Below are 24,591 nucleotides of genomic sequence, written 5' to 3' on the forward strand. Positions count from 1 at the left end.
CTAATATTAGGCTTAAAGGAACAGCGCACCCAAAAATGACACCCTCATGCCATCCAAGATGTAAACAGTTTGTTTAAAGTTAAAATGTTTTATTTATTTATTTATTTTTACAAGATTTTAACTGATGGACTGTAGTGGTGTAAATTACTTGCGGATTATTGTGATGTTTTTATCAGCTGTTTGGACTCTCATTCTGACGGCACCCATTCACTCCAGAGGTTTGCTAAAGTTCTCCACGGTGAGGAAAAATTGACATCAAATTTTAATTTTGGGTGAATGATCCCTTTAACAAACCTGTATTGATATGCTTTTGTGCTTTATGTGCAGTTGCATAGCATATAGTGCGAACGGCAAAGCACAAAACCATATGTGTTTATAGAAAACATTTTTTAAATAAAGTTTTGTCTTGCAAACATGCATAACACATACCGTATTTAACAGGTTGCACACGATTCAGCCACCTTACATAGTCTGACGTCATGCATAGCTGTGATGTAAATACATCTAAACACAAAAAAACAATCATAAACATAAGAAAAATGTTAGTTCCTGCGTATTAAATAGCAAAATATAATAATTCTGACTTTATGTGGCTAGTGTTTAATACAATGCATTAGTGTTATTACATGCATCCTTAGTAGGCATACTAATGAAAAACGTAGCAGTACACAATTTTATTTTTAGTCCTATTGCAATAATGACAACACACAATGTGTGCATTATAGATGTTACTCACCAAATCCAATGTCCAGGGCGTCAGAAATCACTCTGCCGTTTCGTTTTTCGCATTTTATAACAGCAGCAGTCTATAATAAAAAATACCAGTTAATTTCAGCTAAAAACACTTTCTTTCTTACATGCATACGTAACTTTGTATTTACAAAATTAATGCATGAAAACAAGGCATTGCACTGCATCACAAAGTGATTTCTACAACATTTAGAATGATTTCAGAACTGCACGATTTCAGGTAAAAAGGTGCAAAAGCTGTCACTGTGGTGGTAAAAGGTATACCTTTGTACCTTGTTTACCTCCAAAGTATGCATGCTAATACAGAAATTGCACCTTAGTGACAGCTTTTGCACCTTTTATAAATAAAGTGCATGATGCCCGATTGAATTGCAATATAGCTACCTTATTAATATTGCTGTCTGGTGCTGTTTTCAGCACTAGACACCTGCAGACACTTTACACAACGTCACAAAGAGAAGCTGTACGTACTAGTCTGTATCACACAGATGCGTGCAAACACGCACACACATGGGAATGTGTGAAAGAGTGTGAGATTGTGCTTAATCCCTACTACATCCTGACATTCTGCCACAAAAGATGCCACAACAATAATCTTCCAGAGCTCACGACTATCTAGAGTAAATTAATAAATGTAATACTATTATAAAAACAGAAACAGTGTTCCGCTTTATGCCTGAGAGGAAACTGCCAGCGCGCAGGAGTTAAAACGTCGCGTGCCAACTTAAATAAAAAAGGTTAATAATCTGGTTTATCAACTTCAGGTTAATGACAAATATCAGCAGGCTAATTAAAAGTTGTGTAAAGGGGGTTTGCAGTAGATGTGCATAGTAAACCCTTTAAAGTGAAGAGATTCAAGATGGCGTTCTGACTGAAACACCATCCAGCCTGAAAATGTGAATAACAGAGCAAGCGGGAGCGACAGAAATAAAACTGTGCATCAGCCCGATAGCAGCCCGAACCAAATTGATGACTTTACAAGTGAACGGTGCAGAAATGAGGGAAAATACCCCGACGGGATACGCGTCTCCCAGCCAACGGAGAGATAACAAAAGAATGCGCTTGCGTTTAAAGCATCAGCCCTGTTTGACCAGCTTTAATATGTAAGTCGTATGCACAACGCGCAAAAGCGCCGGGAACGCATGCACTGATCGATACGTTGAACCTGAGCATGGTACCGATGGGTTCTGGTCGGTAAAGCTGGTGTTTGGGTCGTTGGCAACTTTCCTAAGAGCCGAGCTCTCCTCTCAGATCCCTCAGCATAGGAGGCTTGGTTTATATACTAATGCGTTTTACTCGTTTAGATCTACAGCTCATGCATTACACCAACACCTCTTGAAATGTGCGAATATGAGCCACAATATGAGAGCCACTTTATGTGGCGCACATTTAATTTATAGAAGGTTTAACAATAAATAATCGGAGAAACGTCACGCGGACTCGGTGGCCGGACTGTGTTAGTTCGTCAGCTACTTCAGCTTATTAAAAACGAAAACGACGTTTTGCATGAATCAAACCCGTCCTGTCCTCGAGTGTGTTGATGGGCCTTTCATAAGCAGTCGGTGTTTGCCAACTGGATTTCCTCGTTTTGGGTTAATTTTAGGCGAATTCTGCAAAATACATGACCGCGCTCGTCGGTTTGAGCCGCTTTTCGGGGAAAAAAAGTTCATGGAGAGGTGAATTCGGGAGAAAACGACCCACGCACGGAAAGCCCAAAGCCTCTCCTCTCGGATCGTGGCGCTGGGAGGATCGGTACCGAGCGAGCCTGGCTAAATTCGGCCTTAGATCGAGGAGGAAGAAACACAAACCAGCCCGCGCAGATTTCATGGAAGCCCGCTTGATCAGCTGCTGGCAGTTGGTGTTCTCAATCACGTCCGCGTGGAGGCTTCATATATAGTACAGGCGCACTTCGGCGAATAATATACACACTTTCGGCGGCGCTTCGCGTGGGTTATTTGAATAAGTGTTTTAATTAAAAAGCAAACAAAGGCGGAGGTCGGACGCCGCGGTGGTGATTTCATCAGCTGTCGCTGATTTTCAAGAGCTGTGCTTTTTTTTTGAGAATTTCCTCTCGCACTTTTCTGAGACTTTTTGACAGCTCGGTTTTTGTTTGAAATCCTTCAGGAGCGACCATGGCTGAGACGGCAGCGGCTCCCGCGTCCAAGCCCAAGAAGACGAAAAGCTCCAAGAAAGCGGTGTCGCATCCCAAATACTCCGAGATGATCAAAGCGGCCATCGCAGCCGACCGGAGCCGCAGCGGCGCGTCGCGTCAGTCCATCCAGAAGTACGTGAAGAACCACTACAAGGTGGGAGACAACGCCGACTCCCAGATCAAACTCGCCCTGAAGCGGCTGGTGGCCAGCGGGCTCCTGCGCCACACCAAGGGCATCGGAGCCTCGGGCTCCTTCAAGCTGGCCAAAGCCGAGGACGCCAAGAAGCCAGAGAAGCCCAAACCAGCAGCCGTCAAAGTCAAGAAGCCAGCCAAAGCCGCTGCCAAACCCAAGAAAGCCCCCAAGCCCAAGAAAGTGGCGAAGTCCCCCGCGAAAACTAAGAAAGCCGCCGAGAAGAAAGTGAAGAAAGCAGCGGAGAAGAAGAAGTCTCCTGTCAAAGCCAAGAAAGTTGTCAAGAAGGCGAAGGTGGCCAAACCTGCCAAGGCGAGCAAAGCCAAGAAGGTGAAAACGGCGAAGCCCAAACCCAAAACAGCGGCTAGGAAAACAGGCAAAAAGAAGTGAACTCAACCCCATGGGACTGATTCGTTCTCAGTGTAAATACACTTTTTGAAGCAAATGTTTTTTGGTATATTGTTATTTTTGTAAGGTCTTTGTGCGCGGACTTCAACCCCACATTTTTACAGCGTGTTTTTCTCCACAAACTTTCTTGTGCGCATTTGTGAGAAGATCCCCAGACATCGAAACGGCAAAACTCTTATTTATTTTTTTTCTTCTTAAAGCTGAACTGCATTATCATCATATATTCCTCCTACTGTAGGACTGTGAAGAATACTAAAATGTCATTGTATGAAGAACGCTGCCCTGTACAGAATCAAACTTGTGACGTGGACTGTTGTAGCTCCATAATAATACTGTCATTGCGCGTTATTCGCATTTCTGTGCATCAATAAACTTTTCTCATTTGCAAACAGCAGCTGGTTCCGTGTTTTACTGCAGCACCATGGAGAGCACAGATAGTTAGGCTAGTATGAGTTTAAACGGGTGCCGTGAGACTGAGATGGAGATCTTAAGGGAGCGCGCTCTCCGGTCCTGGAGAGCAAAAGGTGAAGCGCATCTTTGGTTTTGAGGGCGTTTGGACTCACTGCTGCGCCGCGGTGTTTGAGCTGAGAACTGCAGCTGTCAGTGTCAAAGTCGTTGCGATGACGTGTCAAGCGGCGTGACTTTGAAAAACAAAACGCTGAATGAAAACAGTTTCAAAACAGAATAAAACCTAACTCAACTAGAATATTTTTAAGACAAAAAGTAAATAAACACATTATTTTAGTATAAAATGTGCCCTTTACAACTTGCTTTCATTAAATTAAATGCAAAATATCCTTCTTAATGATGTAGACATTTGTTTTACAAACCAAAAGTGAAATAAAAATGCCCCAAAAGACAAAGGCAATAAAAACAAATAAAGAGGTAAACTATAACCCCGCAAAACGCACTTTAATTAAAAGTATTTTAAATATGAAATCTTCATAAAACATTAACTTGTAATGCTGAACGAGTATTCAAATCAAGCAAAAAGTGAATGTAAAATAAATGGTGACTTATTTTAGCATCTAAAATACACTAATGCATTCATAATGGTCTGACACTTCATTAAAACCCTGAGGATTTTTTTTCCAAATGACACTGGAAATAATTTGAGAAATACAAATTTTGTTACATTGAAATATTTCAGATTTCTCTAAATGCTACGATCTTTCCTAATTATATAGGTATTTAATAAAACTAAAACTGAAATAAAATTAGTAGGCTACCAAAAGACTAAAAACCTAATCAAAACCACAAAACACTGAAAAAGGCCAAACTGAAGGCCATAAAAACAAATAAAAAGGTAAACTATAACCCCGCAAAATGTACTTTTAATTAATTTTAAATATAAAATCTTCATAAAACATTAACTGAACGAGTATTCAAATCAAGCAAAATGTGAATGTAAAATAAACAGTGACTTATTTTAGCATCTAAAATACACTAACGCAGGCATAATGGTTTTTAAAAGTCTGACACTTCATTAAAAACCTGAGATTTTTTTTTTCCAAATGACCCTGGAAATAATTTGAGAAATACAAATTTTATTACATTGAAATATTTCAAATTTCTCTAATCAAATGCAAATAAATGACTCTCTTATTTTTTTAAGATTCAATTTTTTTTTTTTTTTAGTTTTTGTTTTTACTCACTATAAAAATTGAAGTATTTGGAATAATATACAAAGTAATTGTAAATGCTACGATCTTTCCTAATTATATAGGTATTTAATAAAACTAAAACTGAAATAAAATTAGTAGGCTACCAAAAGACTAAAACCTAATCAAAACCACAAAACACTGAAAAAGGCCAAATTGAAGGCCATAAAAACAAATAAAAAAGTAAACTATAACCCTGCATGATGTACTTTATTTCAAAGTATTTTAAAAATAAAAACGTCATTAAACATTAACTTAATGAAGCAAAAAGTGAATGTAAAATAAATGGTGACTTATAAAAAAAAACGCACTTTCCTTATGCACGCACAATGGTGTTTTAAAGTCTGAAACTTAATTAAAAACCTGAGATTTTTTCCAACTGACTCTGGAAATAATTTGAGCAATACAAAGGATATTACAACAAAATATTTCAGATTTATGTCTTTAATCAAATCAAATAAATAAATGACTCTGCAAAGAGTCATTAAATGCTCTAACATCAAATCATGCTTGAAAACATGATTATAAAGCAAAAAAAGACAAAAAATAAAACACTCAAATTCTAGTTTTTCAATGGGTTATGTTGATAATTGTAAATAAAATATGTATTAAATGAAAATGCAAGCCAGTCTCAGACTTTTGGACCCCACTATACAGTACACATACAGTTAAAGTCAAAAGTTTACATACACCTTGCACTATTTTACCAAAATAAGAGGGAACATACAAAATGCATGTTATTTTTTATTTAGTACTGACCTGAATAACATATTTCCCATACAGATATTTATATATAGTCCACAAGAGAAAATAATAGTTGAATTTTTAAAAATGACCCAGTTCAAAAGTTTACATACGCTTGATTGTTAATATACGTGTTGTTATCTGAATGATCCACAGCTGTGTTTTTTGGTTTAGTGATAGTTGTTTACGATTCCCTTGTTTGTCCTGAACAGTTAAACTCCCTGCTGTTCTTCAGAAAAATCCTTTGGGTCCCATAAATTCTTTGGTCTTTCAGCATTTGTGTGTATTTGAACCCTTTCCAATAATGACTGTATGATTTTGAGATCCATCTTTTCACACTGAGCACAACTGAGGGACTCATATGCAACTATTACAGAAGGTTCAAACGCTCACTGATGCTCCAGAAGAAAAAATGATGCATTAAGAGATGCACTGTTTTTTCTTCTTCATTTAGTACTGCCCTCCAGAAGATACTTACGTGTTTCCCAGAAGACAAAATAAGTAAAATTTACCCTGATCTTTAAATTCAAAAAATGAATCTGCTATGTTAAAAATGTCATATTTAGTTCAGTACTAAATAAAAAATAACATGCATTTTGTATGATCTCTCTTATTTTAGAAGAATTAACATTTTGCAGATTCTGCAAGGTGTATGTAAACTTTTGACCTCAACTGTATTATACCCTTTATGTTGAAATCAAATACCTACATTATTTCTCAACTATCCAAACTCAACTCAAGCATCTCTGATCTGCTCTATGTATATTGCATAACGCTCTTGAAACATGATGCTGTATCCAGGTCTGAACAGTAATAAGATACAGCTCACTGCTGCAAACCTCCCAGACCTGTCTGACACATTCAAGCATTAAAAACTGATTTATACTACAAAAAAATATAAAAACTGTCAATAATGGGATAACCTAAAGCATAATGTGTATTGTATGACCTCTACAATAGATAATCAGCCAATCCGCTGCACGGGCTGAGCCATGTGATCAAGCAAACCATGTCGCCGACGTCATAAAGCACAGTAAACGAAATCACCAGAAAAAAAAAGCTAGTTTATTACAAAATATTTCTATTAGAATATACTGGCTTCATTCCAAGCATCTCATCTGATGTCGAAGCTGGAAGACCATGACCAGAGACACAATCCAGGGGGATTTTTAGGGTTAATAGTTAACACTGGGCATTAATACTGAACAAAATAATGAAATTATGAAAAATAAACCAATGAATCAGTGAGTTCTTTCTTTTCTCCTCACATGCAAATTCATGTGAATGAGCAAGAAAGACCTACAGTCCAGAAACTGGCTTTTGGGTTGTTGGGAGAATGTTTATAGGCTGAAATGAGGCCTAATAAAACATGGTAACAATGGTTTCAAGATAAATCCAGTTTGGACAATATAAATACAGTCATGCAGGCGATTCCTTACTATCCATCCTGAGCACTTCCATCCATTATAATGATTGAAGTAACTGTATTCACACTGGTTATCTGTTTTTTGTAACTATGGATGGCTCTAAACAGCAGAGCATTTCCTAAAATATCATTTAAAATACACTTAACACCATCCATTCCTACTGCAAATTTTATAATCAGAAATCATTCATTCCTACAATCAATATAGGCAAACAGAAAAGAAAGATTTTGCGAGCCTCGGCCCAGTTTAGCTATTTTCAAAATCATACATGGGGTTTGCCTCGGCCGTCTTAAAAAGAAAACAACAACATACACATACTTGTCAGTCATGGTCCGTACGTATAAACGATCTGAGGAATATGAAATGGAAATGAATGGGGACCTATGTTTATTTCATTTCAATTCGGCCAGTTTAGAAGATGCACTTAAATGGGTTAAGTACATGAATTCAGAGCCAATCTGTAGCATTTAATTAAATTTAAAGCAAAAGCACATCCCAAAAGTGAAAATATGCAGAAGAATTTACTCATCCAAAATGTAGAACAGTTCATTTCTTTATCAGATTAGGAGAAATTTAGCACTCACTAATGGATCCTGTGCAGTGAATGGGTACCGTCAGAATGAGAGTCCAAACAGCTGATAAAAACATCACAATAATCCACAAGTAATGTATGTAATCCACAAACTGCATGTTTGTAATAAACAAATGTTTTTAACTTCAAAATACGAGACATTGCTTTGATTTTGATGCGAGAGGACAACAGCAGATGGACTTTTTCCACTGGAGGAAGCGTTGTTATGGATTATAGACTCATTTTGACCAGAAGCAATGGCTGTTGAAAGTTAAAACACCTTAATTATGGATTTGTTTCTTATAAACACAGCTTTCTGCTTCACAAGACATTAATTGATGGACTGGAGTGGTGTGGATTACTTGTGGATTATTGTGATGTTTGGACTCTCATTCTGACGGCACCCATTCACTGCAATGTATCCATTGGTGAGCCAGTGAAGCTAAATTTCGCCAAATCTACATCTTGGATGACCCGAGGACTGTCGGTTTTCAGACAATGAACTATTTCTTAAACTCCTATTTAACTCAGAACTTACTTTCGCTTCTTAAATATTTTAAGAGGGTGAATGATTTATTAAATTTACAGTTGAGGTCAAAATTTTACATCCCCTTACAGAATCTGCAAAATGTGAATTTTACCAAAATAAGAGTGATCTTAAAAAATGCATGTTATTGTTTATTTAGTACATATAATTCACAAGAGAAAATAATAGTTCAATTTATAAATTTATAAATTTATAAAAATGACCCCACAGCTGTGTTTTTTTTTTGTTGTTTTTTAGTGATAGTTGTTCATGAGTCCCTTGTTTGTCCTAAACAGTTAAACTGCCCGTTATTCTTCAGAAAAACCCTTCAGGTCCCACAAATTCTTTGGTTTCCAGCCTTTTTTGTGTATTTGAACCCTTTCCAATAATGACTGTATGATTTTGAGATCCATTCTTTCACACTGAGGACAAGTGAGGGACTCATATGCAACTATTACAGAAGGTTCAAACACTCACGGATGCTTCAGAAGGAAAAATGATGCATTAAGAGCCGGAGGGTGAAGGCTTTTGGAATTTGAAGATCAGGGTAAATTAAACTTATTTTGTCTTTTGGGAAACATGTAACCATCTTCTGTAGCCTCTGAAGGGCACTACTAAATGAAAAAACTGATATTTAGGCAAAATACACATCTTCATACTGTTCAAAATTTTTCACCCCCAGCTCTTAATGCATCGTTTTCCTTCTGGAGCATCAGTGAGTGTTTGAGCCTTCTGTAATAGTTGCATATGAAAAGATGGATCTCAAAATCATAGTCGTCGTGAAGGGTTCAAATACACAAAAATGCTGAAAAAACAAAGAATTTGTGGGACCTGAAGGATTTTTCTGTTTAGACCAACCAGGGACTCATGAACAACTATCACTAAACAAAAAAAACACAGCTGTGGATCATTCAGGTAACAACACAGTATTAATAATCAAGGGGATGTAAACTTTTAAACAGGGTCATTTTTATAAATTCAACTATTATTTTCTCTTGTGGACTATAAGTAAATATCTTTTATGTGAAATATCTTATTCAGGTAAGTACTAAATAAACAACAACATGCATTTTGTATGATCCCTCTTATTATGGTCAAATTTACATTTTGCAGATTCTGAAAGGAGGATGTAAACTTTTGACCTCAACTCTAAGTGCATTTCCTGAACTGGCTGAAGTAAAACTGAATAACTGACCCCAAAATTGAGGTGTGAGACTCACATGGAATATTTTCATGATCCATACTGATTTCCCAAGCTGTTAAATACATTACAAACTCTGTACAATTCAAAACGTAACCTTTTAAATCATTGCTCCTCTCAAAACATGATGAAAAACGTCTCTTGGGCTCGACCAATGTAGGTCATACGGTAAGATCGGGAATTTTTGTAATAAAAGCAAAGCGTGTGTGCAATACTTTAGTCCAGCTGAAAACAAAAGAAACATTTGCTTAATTGAGTTGTCGTCACTGTAACTGTTAGAGCTTCACGCCCTTGTTAAGCCACAGTGACTCAGTAAGGCCAAGACAGAGCGCAGGAAACGAGGGAGTGTGTGTTTATCTGCGTGTATTGTGAGAGAACGTGAGTGTTTGCCTCATTTGTGTCGGCTAAATGCTCTGTACAGAGCGAAGCCCAGCATGGCGGCTATTGTGGCGCCCAGAGTCACACGCAGCCAGAAAGACGTGCTGCTCATGTCTGATCCGTTCAGGTGCCTGCAGACAGGAAGTGACATAGATAGAGAGAGATTTAAATACACACAGTATTTCTGGTGACCTTGGTGACACACATCCAGCCAAGCAGGCTAATTTTAGTCTGGCATCTGTCAGCGTTTGCAATCCATTTTATTCCCATATACAGAAATATTTACGAGTTGCACAATGTATTCCATTAAAAATGTAAGTATTTTAATACAATATAATCGAATGGATTCTGAAAAGAGGGTGTAGGAATAAGAGGGCTTGGCGACACCAACGTTGGTGGCGAAAGATTTCATGAAAGATTTGGAATTTATTTATTTTTTGGTTCTAAAGTGGTTTAATATAAATTAATAATTAATCATTTAAATTAAATGCCTAAAAATGTTTTAAATGTATTTATGAAAGTTCATTAATAAATATAAAATAAAAAATGACATTAAAATGAAATATTTTTGTCCTTTGAAGTGGTTTAATTCAAACTTAGTAGCTCGCATATAGGCTTAAAATACAAATTTAATTAAAAAAGAAATATTTATTTTTTTGTTCTTTAAAGTGGTTTCATTTACATTTAGCTTTAATTAAATGGCTAAAAACATTTTAAATGTTATTTAATTTCATTATTGAATAAAAAATGAAAAAATAACATTAAAAGTAAATATTTTTGTTATTTAAATTCTGCAGCTTAAATTTAAAATACAAAAAATGAATGTTAAATTTCTTAATTTTATTAAAAATAAAACAATGAAAGGCAGTTTCAACGTCAGGATGAGCCTTTTTTTTGTAGTTTCATTTAAATTTAGCTTGAATTAAATGCCTAAAAATGTTTTAAATGTCTTTATTTAATTGCATTATTAAATATAAAAAAAAAGGCAATAAAATGAAATATTTTTGAAATATGAAATATTTTTGGCAGCTTAAATTTAATGGCTGAAGATATAAAATTAATTTTACATTTCTTAATTTTATTAAATATAAATGAAACATTAAATAACATTACAAATTAAATTTGTTGTTCTTTGACGTGATTCAATTTACACTTAACAGCTTCAAAATTAACATTTTAAAATTGAACTTAACAGTTTAAAATTTAAATTAACAAAATTTAAAGTAATAAAAATTAACATATACATACATATATATATATATATATATATATATATATATATAAATATATATAAAATAAATATATTAAAAATTAAATTAAAATATATATGTATTTCTTGTTCTTTGATACAGTTGTGTTTGAAAGTTAGTATCTTAAATTAAATGTATTTAAATTAAAATATTTTAATTAGGGAAATGGTTCATTTAAAATATATAAATGTGTATATATATAAATGTGTGTGTGTATGTATGTATATATATGTGTATATATATATATATATATATATATATATATATATATATATATATATATATATATATATATATATATATATATATACACACACACACAATTTTTTTTTAATAAAACTCAAAATGAAAAAATAAATAAATATAAATTATATATAATAAATAAAAAATAATATAAACATAACTATAAAATATAAATATAAAAATATAATATATATAAATATATATTTTTATATAAATATAAAAATAAAAATAAAAATATGTACTTACGGGTACATGGCAGCCCAGGTGAGCTTGCTGTAAATGTGTGTGTGAGTGTGTGTGAGCAGCGCTGAGAAACGTAGAGGTGAAGGCAGCCGATGTTTGTAACAAAACTCAGACGGGCTCATCCCATGATGCTGTTTGACTTCTATCAGATCAGCTTTGGAGCCCACAACCACACACGGGATCCCACTGTCCATGTAGTGCTGCTACAGAGCAATAATACACAAATATACTTCATTCAAAGTCACTGAAACACTTGACAACTACTGAAGTTGCTGCATTGATCTGATTAAAAAAAACTATAAATCTTTTGTAACCTTATAAATGTCTTTACCAACACTTTTGATCAGTTTAATGCATCCTTAATGAATAAAACTACTAATCTTAAAAAAAAAAAAAAATACTTTTGAATAGCAGTGAATGCAGCTTTTTTTTACCAATATTCTGTGAAACAACATTTAAAGGACAATTTTGTGAGATCACAAATTGATTTCCTTAAGTTATACTAATATAGCGTACTTAAAAGTGCATGTTAGCCAAACAGGCTTAAGGAGAAATAAATAACTCTCTTCATATATTATTCACTGACAGATTTCAGGTTGTGCAAGGTCATTATGGGTTATTAAATCATTTGGCTGATGTGATTTTAATGTGGTTAATAAATACGAGGCGTGTGTCAGAGTTTGTCACACATTACTCCACAGCTAAATCATCTCATGCACGTGAAGTCGTTTCTCACCTTATAAATACTAGCGCAGTAGTTGAAGGAGTCCGGGTCGCTGACATCATACATGAGACACGCCACGTCACACGCGGCGTCTGCTGCTTTTAGAAACTCTGTTTCCACGTCCACCTCCTCCAGCTGCGACAAAATAACACGCACGTCAGCCGGGAGCACATAAACTAAACGGATTGTGTGAAGCGTGAGACGGCACTTACGATGAGGTACTTGTCCTGATTGGCTATTGAGACGGTGTTGATGGCGTATATTGTGGGGGGACCGGGGTCACGCTTGTTTCTCTGAAAATAAACAAAATACACCTTCATCAAGAGCTTTGTAAAAATTTGGTAGATCTAGCTAAGACTACTGGGAGTTGCAAAGTATAGAAATATTACCAAGGCAGAATATAAACTGTGGTTAGATTTCAAAAGTAAAGCATTAAAACCTCTTCCTAGAGTAAATCTGCTTTAAGAAACACAATAACTATTTTGTATCCACATTAATGCTCTTGTTGTTCTGTTTTCATTGTATAATTAAAAAACACTGTAAAATAAAAACAAAAAAATAATTGCTTAATTAAAAAATAGAAAATCCATGATAAAGCCACTTTTTAACATTAGTTTTATTTATTGCATTCATGAAAATTTAATTGGTATATAAAATATATTTAAAAAAAAAAAAAAAAAAAACATTAAATATGTTCTGACTGGCTCTGATTTGACTGCAGGGTTTTTTTTTTTTTTTTTTTGTTTTTCACACCAATCTCATTGGTATATAAAACATTTAAAAAATATATAAAATTACATTAAACATTAAATATGTTCTGACTGGCTTTGATTTGACTGCAGTTCTTTTTTTAATTTATTGTGTTCATAAAAATCTAACTGTTACATAAAACATATATAAAAATATCTAAAGAAATCTATAAAAATATATTGAACATTAAATATTTTCAGATTGGAGCTAATTTGACCACAGTTTTTATTTATTTATTTATTTATTTTATTTTTGCTGGTATAAAAATATATTTAAAAAAATATAAAAACATATTAACTGTTAAATATGTTCTGATTGGCTCTGATTTGAGTGCAATCTTTTTTGTTCATAGAAAGCTCATTGGTACATAAAAATATATTAAAAATAAATACAAAAATGTAAAAATCTATTAAACATTAAATATGTTCTGATTGGCTCTGATTTGACTGCAGTTCTTTTTTTTCCCATTTATTGTGTTCATAAAAATATATTTTAAAAATATATAAAAATGAATTTAAAAAATATATTTAATAAAAATACAAAATATATAAATATATTAAACATTAGGTATGTTCTGACTGGTTCTGATTTGAGTGCATTCCTTAATTTTTTCTTTATTTTTTGTGTTCATAGAAATCTCATTGTTACATAAAAATATATATCAAAAATAAATACAAAAATATAAAAATATATTAAACATTAAATATGTTTTGATTGGATCTAATTTGACCACATTTTTTGATTTTTTGAATTTGTGTTCATGAAAATCTTATTGGTATATAAAATATATAAAAAAAATTAAAAATGAAAATATATTAAACATTAAGCATGTTCTGACTGGCTGATTTGAGTGCATTCTTTAATTTTTATTTTTTTATTTTTTGTGTTCACAGAAATCTCAATGGAACATAAAAGTATATTAAAAATAAATACAAAAATATAAGAATATATTAAATATTAAATATGTTCTAATTGGCTCTGATATGAATGCAGTTCTTATTTTTTTTATTTACTGTGTTCATAAAAATCTATTAAAAAAATATATAAAAATGAATTAAAAAAATATATTTAATAAAAATACAAAATATATAAATATATTAAACATTAGGTGTGTTCTGACTGGTTCTGATTTGAGTGCATTCTTTAATTTTTTCTTTATTTTTTGTGTTCATAGAAATCTCACTGTTACATAAAAATATATCAAAAATAAATACAAAAATATAAAAATATATTAAACATTAAATATGTTTTGATTGGATCTAATCTGACCACAGTTTTTGATTTTTTGAATTTGTGTTCATGAAAATCTTATTGGTATATAAAAGATATGAAAAAAAAAAAGAAAATATATTAAACATTAAGTATGTTCTGACTGGCTGATTTGAGTGCATTCTTTAATTTTTTTCTTAATTTTTTGTGTCAATGGAACATAAAAGTATATTAAAAATAAATACAAAAATATAAGAATATATTAAATATTAAATATGTTCTGATTGGCTCTGATATGAATGCAGTTCTTATTTTTTTTATTTACTGTGTTCATAAAAATCTATTAAAAAAATATAAAAATATATTAAAAATAAATACAAAAATATAAAAATATATTAAATATTGAATATGTTCTGATTGGCTTCATGCAGTATTTTGTACAGTAAATTTACACACAATAGCTTTGCCTTCAAATCATTCTTTTACCTCAGTGCTTCGCTCCAGAAAAGCTCGAAGGAAGTCAGTCTTTCCCGTTCCGCGTGGACCGATCACTTTGCAGAGGAACACGGTGCGCTGGGTCTGTCGCTTTTCCAGGTCTAATGTCTTTTCTCTTGTTACTAATATACACACACAGAAAAAGAAAGAAATACTCTTTAGTATCCGTCTGATCAAACACATGTGGAGTTTAAAGGAGGGCTGTGTGTGGATCTCATTACCTGTGATGGCAGAGGTCTGGGACTCTCGCTCCATTAGTATGGGATACCCGAGGTAACCGAGATGCTCCAAACACCGGTGGACATCCAGGTAAGCAGACAACCTGCGGGTTATTTAACAACACGTCAAAATTAAAACCATAACTGCCATATTGGGGGTGTGTATCAATAATATTCCAATTCTTAAAAAAATCCTTTATGATATGCACAAATAAATGACTCTTATGAACCGGTTCTTTTAAGTCAATCATAAACATACAGCGCAGCATGTGTAGCATGACTGACAAACAAATGGATCACACTGATTATTTTTAGTGAATCATAATTGCAGCACGTGTGGTCTGATTCACAAACAAACAATGCTTATGAAATGTTTTTTTAGTGAATCATAAACATACGGTACAACCAGTGAAGATTCACAAAAAAAATGACTCTTATGAACCAGTACTTTTTAGTGAATCATAAACATATGGTGCAACCTGTGTTGTCTGATTCACAAACAAATGACTCTTTTAAACAGGTTCTTTTTAGTAACTCATAATCATCCAGCACAACCTATGTAGTCTGATTCACAAACAAATAACTCTTATGAACTTTTTATAGTGAATCATAAACATACAGAACAACCAGTTACATCTGACTCACAAAAAATGACTCTTATGAACAAGTACTTTTTAGTGAATCATAAACATAGTGCAGCCTGTGTTGTCTGATTCACAAAAAAATGACTCTTATGAATTGATTCTTTTTAGTAAATCAATCACACAGCAAAACCTGTGTAGTCTGATTCACAAACACATTTTTATTTAGTGAATCATAAACATATGGCACAACCAGTGAAGTCTGATTCATGAAAAATGACTCTTATGAATCAGTACTTTTTAGTGAATCATAACCATAAGGTGCAACCTGTGTTGCGTGATTCCCAAATAAATGAATCTTATAAATTGGTTCTTTTAAGTGAATCATAAACATACAGCACATCTTGTGTAATCTGATTCACAAACAAATGACTCTTATGAACTGGTTCTTTTCAGTAGATCAATCATACAGCACAACCTGCGTAGTCCGATTCACAAACAAATGACTCTTATGAACCAGTACTTTTTAAGTGAATCATAAACATACGGTGCAACATGTGTTGTCTGATTCACAAATAAATGAATCTTATGAATTAGGTCTTTAAGTGAATCATAAAAATATCATGCGATAACTGTTGTCTGATTCACAAACAAATGACTCTTATAAACTTTTTTTTAGTGAATCATAAACTTGTGGCACAACCAGTTAAGTCTGATTCACAAAAAATGACTTGTGAACCAGTACTTTTTAGTGAATCATAACCATAAGGTGCAACCTGTGTTGTCTGATTCCCAAACAAATGAATCTTATAAACTGGTTCTTTTAAGTGAATCACAAACATACAGCACGACTTGTGTAATCTGATTCACAAACAAATGACCCTTATGAACTTTCTTAGTGAATCATAAACATGCAGTTAAGTCTGATTCATGAAACAAATGACTCTTATGAACCAGTACTTTTTAGTGAATCATAAACATACGGTGCAACATGTGTTGTCTGATTCACAAATAAATGAATCTTATGAATTAGTTCTTTTAAGTGAATCATAAACATATAGTGCGATAACTGTTGTCTGATTCACAAACAAATGACTCTTATGATCTTTCTTAGTGAATCATAAACACGCAGTTAAGTTTGATTCATGAAACAAATGACTCTAACGAACCAGTACTTTTTAGTGAATCATAAACATTTGGTGCAACCTGTGTTGTCTGATTCACCAATAAATGACTCTTATGAACTAGTTCTTTTCAGTGAATCATAAACATACAGTGCATCCAGTGTAGACTGATTCACAAATGACTGTTTTGATCTGGTGCTTTTAGTTTTAAAAAATGTTCACAAAAAAACAATAGTTGCTATATGATTCAATCGGATCATTTACTGAATTAATTCACTACAAAAGTACTTCTAATGACGAAATCGAATCAAATCAGAATTTAATCAAAGGGGGAAATGTGTTACAATACCTACCAGAAAATAATCATAAAGAACTAAACCTGTTTTTGACACGTAAAAATGACTCCTAAAGAGAAAAATCTATTTATTAATGTGTTTTGCACTGTTCAAACTTCGACTCACATCCACTGGCAGAAGTACCCGTGCTGTGAGATGTAGTTGTCGTCTGATAAGGGGACGTTACTGTACACCTCCGGGCCCCAGGGCATGTAGGGTAAAACACTAAACAGATTCTTGAGCTCTGCGGGAGAGAGAGCTGAATCCTTATCCTGCAGGAGGAGAGACGCAATCATCAGCCCGACGAACCTCTAATCAGGCAAAGTTCATTAGAGGATCAGATGTGAGAGCTCACCTCGTCATACTTATCAAAGAGTTTCTGGAGGAACTGATGGCCCAGATGATTCAGCTCTGTCGTGCAACCCACCGATACTCGTAATCTGGGAAACAAACACATAAGTCACTTAAATACTGTTTTTTGTTCATGCTCTCACATGCTCTCACATGCACAGATGCGTACGGTGGGTAGAGGTAGTCATCAGTCAACTCAAGCGTGTCATCATAGCCGAATTTACGCAAGATGGTCCAGGTGGTTTCATGACGCCCTCTTTGGATAAAGAGAGTGTTCAAAAAGAGGAAACCTACACAAAATACACAAACACATGTGGAAGAGTGAGTGATCATCATAAATTATGATGTAGGAATATGAACGCATGTGTAAAGTGTGTTACCGTTAAGTGTGAGTCCGTTGTCCTGGACTCCATCACTGGTGTTTTTCCACACAACTGTCTTCACGTCTTCTAGAGCCTGAGGAGCCAGTGGATTCCCAAAACACAATTTCTACAAACACACAAATTCCCATACAAATCAATATTATATTTACGCACATTATTTCAATAAATATGTTTAGTTAATATTTACAAATTACAAGTAATTACACAACGCTACAAAGAACAATCGGTTTGGAGAATGAATGAAATAAATTACAATGCATTCATTTTTTAATTTTGGGAAATATATATATCTCAATCTCAAATACATATATCAAATTTAAGTTTAAAATATAATATAAATAAAGCTGAAATTAAAAAAAAATAATGTCAATTAATTCATTATTTAATTAATTTACTAATTAATTCATTTTTATTTAATTAAAAAAAAAAAGAAAATTACAAACGTTACCTTGGCAAATTAACAGAAATAAGTTTAGATTGAAGCAATTAAAAATAAAAATGAAATGGAAAAAAACCCTCAAATGCTAAATAGAAATATTACAGGAAAGCAATTAAAAAAAATATTAAATTATATATAATAATAATTATTATTAATATACATGTATACATACATACAGGATTTTAAATGTGCTCAAACATATCAAACTACTAAATTTGTTAACAAAAATAATTTCATCAATAGAATAAAAGCTGAAAATAAAATTAAGTAACTAATTAAAAAAAATTAATTATAAATGTTCTTATGGCAAATTAACTGAAGTTTAGATAAAAGCAAAAAAAAAAAAAAACTTAAAGCTAAATAGAAACATTACAAACATTACCTGCTAAAATTGTTGTCAACTAAAACTATTTTTAAAAAATTATTTTCATTAATAAAAATAAAGCTGAAAAAGAAAATAAAATTAAGTAATTAAAATTACTAATAAAATTATTAGTCAACTAAAAAACTATTTCATTAATAAAATGACAGCTGAAAAATCATTCATTCATTCTTTTAAAAAAAAACAAACAAACAAACAAACAAAAAACCTTTGGAAATCAACTGAAATAAGTTTAGATTGGAGCAATAAAAATAAAACTGAAAAACTTAAAGCTACATACAAATATTACATGAAAGCAATTAAAATGTCAACAACAAAATTACTACAATATAAACTATATTTAAAAAGAAAATTTAATCTAGAAAATCTAATACAATTTAAAATTCAAAATAATGATACTAAAATGTTATATAAATAATACAAACATATCACTTGAAACAAAAAAAAAACAACAAAATAATTTTTAAATACATTTTTAACCCATTTAAAATTCTTACTAAAGGCCTCAAAGCAACTGCACATAATTAATCTAAAGAAAAATATTAAATATTAATAAGATATATAATTTATAATAATCTTTCATCTTACTTTTAAATTCTGTGTACTTTTTAAACATTTTTTGGCTGAGACATAGATGGGGAAAACAGCTTCACATGTTTGATTTAGTCTAAAATTTAAGGAAGTTAATTAATTGAAATAAAAAATATTGTTTCTTTTTTGTTTGCTCACCTGAAAGCAGTTAAGTTCGGCGTCACTGAGTATGTGATCGTTATCCTGATCAGAGATGCTGAAGATCCGACTCAGAGCTCGAACACACTGTGGCTTCAGCTACACAACAAAAAAACATTTATAAATCTTATATGAACTCATAAGATGAAGCCAGGCAGAGATGCAGCAGTGTGTGTGTGTGTACCTGTTTGTCTTCAGGGTCGTAGAGCGGAGCAGTCGGGTGTAGAACTGCCTTCTGGGCGTAATAAAAGAGCTCCGAAATATTCTTCAGATTCTTGGCCGAGCACTGCACACACAAATACACCATGATATAACCATATATATTATATGATACATTCACAAACAGTATTTATGGCCACCTAGGCTAAAAAGATACCATCTGGATTAAATTCTCAGTAGGTTTATAGAAAGAACCAATACTTTTTTATATCCAATACATCATTAGTAACCAATTTCATGTTTTGAAATGCATTTTCAATTCAGACAAACCACAGCATTCACAAAGTCAAACGTCCTCTTCAGTTTGCTAAATAAACTAATAAAATGACTCAGAATGTTTAAACAAACAACATTCTGAAGAACGAGCCAATACAAAGAGTTCAGCCAATCACAGCAGAGGTCACTTATATAGAATTCTTAAAGGTACAGCAACAAAAACAGGTCGGAGGTCAAAGAGAGGGTGAAAAATAGTCACGAGTGACTAATTTTTTTAAGCTGACTTCAGGAGAAAAATAAAAAAACAAAAAAATGTAATAATTAAGCCCTTTCACACATTCATACGTGAAATATGTGTGCGAGTTTGTGTGCTCGAACCTCTACGCAGGTCTCAATCTCTGAAAACTGGTTCATGATGGGCAGGATGGTTTCCATTGAGCTGCCGGAGCGAAGGTCAGACTTGTTGCCCACGAGGATGATGGGAATCCTATGGCAACAAAAAAATATATATACATTTTTCATGAAAGTCCTAAAAAACTTAGATGCACTTACAAAAGAAAAGAAAGCAAAAACATACTTGTTTCCTTTTTCAGCACCACCGTTCACCAGAGGAATCCATTTAGTCCTGATCTGAGAGAAAAGACAAGGACAAAATCAGTTCAGGAAAAATATAAGACCAAAATATACTGATAATGTTAAATTGATACCTTGTCAATGGTTTCCTCTTGTGTGACGTCATAAACCACACACACAACATTGGCCTAGACATGAGAAAATAATCAATCGTTATAATATATATACATATGTGTGAACAACAAATCAACATATTAGAATGATTTCTAAAGGATCATGTGACACTGAAGCCTGGAGTAATGATTCTGAAAATTTTACTGTTTTTGCTGTACTTTGGATCAAATAAATGCAGGCTTGGTGAGCAGAAGAGGCTTCTTTAAGAAACATTAAAAATCTTACTGTTTGTGTATGCATTTATTTAATCAATAGTAAAAATAGTAATATTTATGTTTCTATTTATTTAATATATTACAGAGAAATAGTGAAATATTACTGACTTGGTGCTCAAGAATTATTTGCACAATATTCTTGTGGAAACGGTCATATATAACCATTCAAAAGTTGTGTTAAATACCAAAAATTATTATCTAATTATATAAATAAAATTATAATTATAATATTAGTTATATTAATTATAATAATTCTACAACAACAACAACAATTACAAAAACAATTTAAATGATAATTGATACATTTTATGCAGCAGTGATGTATTAAATTGATCTAAAGTGACAGTAAAGAAATTTATAATGTTACAAAAGATTTCTATTTCAAATAAATGCTGTTCTTTTGAACTTTCTATTTATCAAAAAATCCTGAAAACAAATATGTATGCAGAGCAACTGTTTTCAACATTGATAATAATCAGAAATGTTTCTTGAGCAGCAAATCAGCATATCAGAATGATTTCTGAAGGATCATGTGACACTGAAGACTGGAGTAACGATGCTGAAAATTCAGCTTTGATCACAGAAATAAATTACATTTTAAAATATATTCACATAGAAAACTGCAATTTTTAAATCATAATAAAAATATTTAATTTTACTGTTTTTACTGTACATTAGATCAAATAAATGGAAGCTTGGTGAGCAAAAGAGACTTAAGTAACATTAAAAATCTTACTGTTCAGAACATTTTAACTGGTAGTGTATGCATTTGTTTAATTAAAAATACAGTATAAATTGTAATATTTATTTTTACATTTATTTAATATATAGTGAAATATTACTGATTTGGTGCTCAAGAAATATTTCTTTACTATTAATACTATAAATGTTGAAAAATGTTTTTGTTGCATAATATTCGTTTGACAACTGTCATACACAACCATTCAAATGTCTGGGGTTAAATAAGATCAAAAAATAAATAATAATAATAATAATAACGATAACAACAACACAAATAATTTAACTAATAATTAATACATTTTAGTCAGCAATGACGCTAAAAAGATTTCTACTTCTATTTTTTTTTTACTTTCTATTCATCAAAGAATCCTGAAAACATAAGTATCATGGTTTCCATAAAAACATATTAAGCAGAGCAACTGTTTTCAACATTGATAATAATTAGAAATGTTTCTTGAGCAGCAAATCAGCATATTAGAATGATGCTGAAAATTCAGCTTTGTATCACAGAAATAAATTACATTTTAAAATATATTCACATAGAACACAGTTAATTTAAATTGTAATAATATTTAACATCTTTTACTGTATTTTTGTCAAATATATGCATGCAGCAGAGATGCACCAAAATGAAAAATATGTATAATTTAGCCATAGCTGCAGCTGGTTAAGCCAAAAACTAAGATTAACATGAAAGACATGCGATTTATGTCTTGTTACACAAACACGTGACTCTCACCTTTACGATTTCCTCCCTCAACACTTCATCAGACTGTTCAGTTTCTGTAGAGAAACAATGAGTATTAATAAAAAACTACAGAGCAAATATTACGCCATTCAATACACACACACCTGAATAGTCGACTATATGTGTGGGCACTTTCTCAGGCGTGACGTCAGCCGGTATGGTGATCTCCTCCGCCCGAAGAGGAACCTGACGGCACAAATGCATGAGCTTCCTCTTACCGCATCAGTCAAACACTACCAGAGAGGCTCAAGGGTAAACTCACCTGCTCGGGAAACTCCTCCCCGACCAGAGACATGATGAGAGAGGTCTTTCCCACTTTGGCTAAAGGAAAACAAAAGATAGAATAATAGATAGAATCAGATAGAATAATAATAAAAAAGGTCACATGATCAGTGGCTGCACCGCAAACACAAATGCATCTGCTGTGATTTCCTTAGCAAATCAGCGTGGTGTTAGTTTGATTTACACTCTTTCATCAGTGCTGAATCGTATATGTGATGATGGCCTGAGGTAATAATGTTTAGAAATGTTGCTCTTATTAATAAAGCACACTCCAAAATAACTGGTCACTCCTACAGGTGTTCACCTTCAGCTTATAAGGTCAGTTAAGAGATAAAACTAATAAGGACATGACTTGAGCGCAGCAGGAATGGAATAAATTTAACACTAATGCCGAAACAAAGCGAGTGCGTTGCTGAATGAAATGACACTTCAGCTATACATGCACGACATCTAATTCAAGATATCAGATATGCTCGCCATGGCTGCATTTATTTGATTAAAAACACAAAAAAACCTGTAAAATTGTGAAATATTTTTACAATTTCATATAACTACTTTCTATTTTAATATATTGTAAAATGCAATTTATTCCTGTGATCCAAAGCTGAATTTTCTGCATCATTACTTCAGTGTTTAGAGTAACATGATACTTTTTTTTTAAAGAAATTAATACTTTTATTTAGCAAGGTTGTGTTAAATTGGTCAAAAATGACTTTAAAACATTTATAATGTTAAAAGATCATAGTTTCCGTAAAAATAAGAATAAGCACAACTGTTTTAAAATGATTAATACTAATCCGAAATGTTTCTTGAGCAGCAAATCAGTATATTAGAATGATTTCCGAAGGATATATCTACATCCACAGATGTTATCAGACAGGTTGACATTTCTCTGTGAATACGTGCATTGTGTCACAGGTGCTGGGAGATATGTTTACTCTTCACTTCAGGTTCATTTGATGTTTAACTAGGCACAAACTCCACACCTTGATAGTTACCATGCCAACACCTTCATTATCAATCACTGACCTGAATCAATCAATGAACAGATTTTTACATTAAAAAAAATATATATACACAAAATAAAAACAAATAAATAAATCTGTCATGATGAACAAAGCTGCTCTTCTTGCAAAACAAATAATATATATATAGGCTAAATATATTAATGTCTACTAAATACAAAGCACACAAAAGTGTGTAATGAGCTTTTTAAATGCATTAACCTGGATATCTATCACATACACATATCTACTAAATAAAACAAGTATTTAATTAATCCATATATACTGTTTAATTAAACTTCTAGAGTTTGACTGAACTGTCATTAGCCTGTAATCTGTGCGAACAACTTGCTCACTTGATAATAAAGTTAATTTTCGTCATTTCATTTTGCATGATGGCAAAAAACAGACTGAATTTATCATTTAGGCACTAAATGAATCGATAATTGAAGAGTGCGGTGCAGATCATTTCTGCAGGAGCTCAAGGTTGAGGGTTAGCGCTCTCTAATCATGCTAACTTTCATTAAACTGTCCCATTTAATTCCCTTGATATTTAAAAGAATAGTATCTTACGTTCCCCCAACAGCAGTATCCGGACATCGCGTTTCATTTCACTCCGTTCTCTATTGAACGCTCCGACAATATGTGGCTATCTTATCTGAAAACTTCAAATTCAATTCAAAGCTCAGTGCTAGTTTCTAGCTAGCCCCATTCCATCCAAAGAAACTGTCACCGCTACAGACTTCCGGTTGGAGCCCAAATGGAGCGCCCTCTACCGCGCATTTTCTTCGTTTTCTTTTCTTTCTTTCTTGTTTGTCTACGTCCTCTGTTATACTTAGAATATACACTGTCAATATTAAACAGTTATGCTAATAAAGCTTTTTTGACTCTTACTGAAATAACAACAACAAAAAAGAGGAATTAATATGATTACCTTGAAAATACTAGACCATAT

General features: G+C 32.6%; 3 protein-coding genes across 5 annotated transcripts in view; 1 reads left to right on the forward strand and 2 right to left on the reverse strand.

The window, feature by feature from the left end:
* The window catches only part of rhbdl1 (rhomboid, veinlet-like 1 (Drosophila)), a 39,940-nt gene extending 37,253 nt beyond the window's left edge, over nucleotides 1-2,687 (reverse strand). Inside the window, exons 1-4 of one of the 3 annotated variants that reach the window (XM_051098326.1) lie at nucleotides 1,135-2,502; nucleotides 737-806; nucleotides 430-504; nucleotides 149-231 (exon numbers count right to left, since the gene is read on the reverse strand). The gene's annotated coding sequence lies outside the window, so the exon portion shown is untranslated. Of the gene's footprint in view, nucleotides 1-148; nucleotides 505-736; nucleotides 969-1,134; nucleotides 2,503-2,558 lie in introns of those variants that run through there. The other 2 variants (XM_051098328.1, XM_051098327.1) reach the window with 2 other exon arrangements.
* Nucleotides 2,673-3,891, forward strand: LOC127155819 (histone H1.0). Its single transcript, XM_051098333.1, has one exon. The coding sequence runs from the start codon at nucleotides 2,883-2,885 to the stop codon at nucleotides 3,480-3,482; it is 600 nt and encodes a 199-aa protein (XP_050954290.1). The 5' UTR covers nucleotides 2,673-2,882; the 3' UTR covers nucleotides 3,483-3,891.
* A 1,740-nt stretch (nucleotides 3,892-5,631) lies between these two features.
* rhot2 (ras homolog family member T2) lies at nucleotides 5,632-24,361 on the reverse strand. The gene is made up of 19 exons (XM_051098318.1): nucleotides 24,210-24,361; nucleotides 22,613-22,671; nucleotides 22,455-22,536; nucleotides 22,342-22,385; nucleotides 20,607-20,660; nucleotides 20,477-20,529; nucleotides 20,278-20,386; nucleotides 19,649-19,750; nucleotides 19,465-19,563; nucleotides 17,912-18,020; nucleotides 17,701-17,821; nucleotides 17,536-17,620; nucleotides 17,307-17,452; nucleotides 15,144-15,244; nucleotides 14,914-15,044; nucleotides 12,681-12,761; nucleotides 12,481-12,603; nucleotides 11,748-11,947; nucleotides 5,632-10,139 (listed from the first exon to the last, which is right to left on the reverse strand). The coding sequence occupies exons 1-19, from the start codon at nucleotides 24,244-24,246 to the stop codon at nucleotides 10,022-10,024; spliced, it is 1,854 nt and encodes a 617-aa protein (XP_050954275.1). The 5' UTR covers nucleotides 24,247-24,361; the 3' UTR covers nucleotides 5,632-10,021.
* Between the last annotated feature and the right edge of the window lie 230 nt (nucleotides 24,362-24,591).

This window comes from Labeo rohita, chromosome 24, assembly GCF_022985175.1.
Source record: "Labeo rohita strain BAU-BD-2019 chromosome 24, IGBB_LRoh.1.0, whole genome shotgun sequence".
NCBI classification, from domain to species: domain Eukaryota; kingdom Metazoa; phylum Chordata; class Actinopteri; order Cypriniformes; family Cyprinidae; genus Labeo; species Labeo rohita.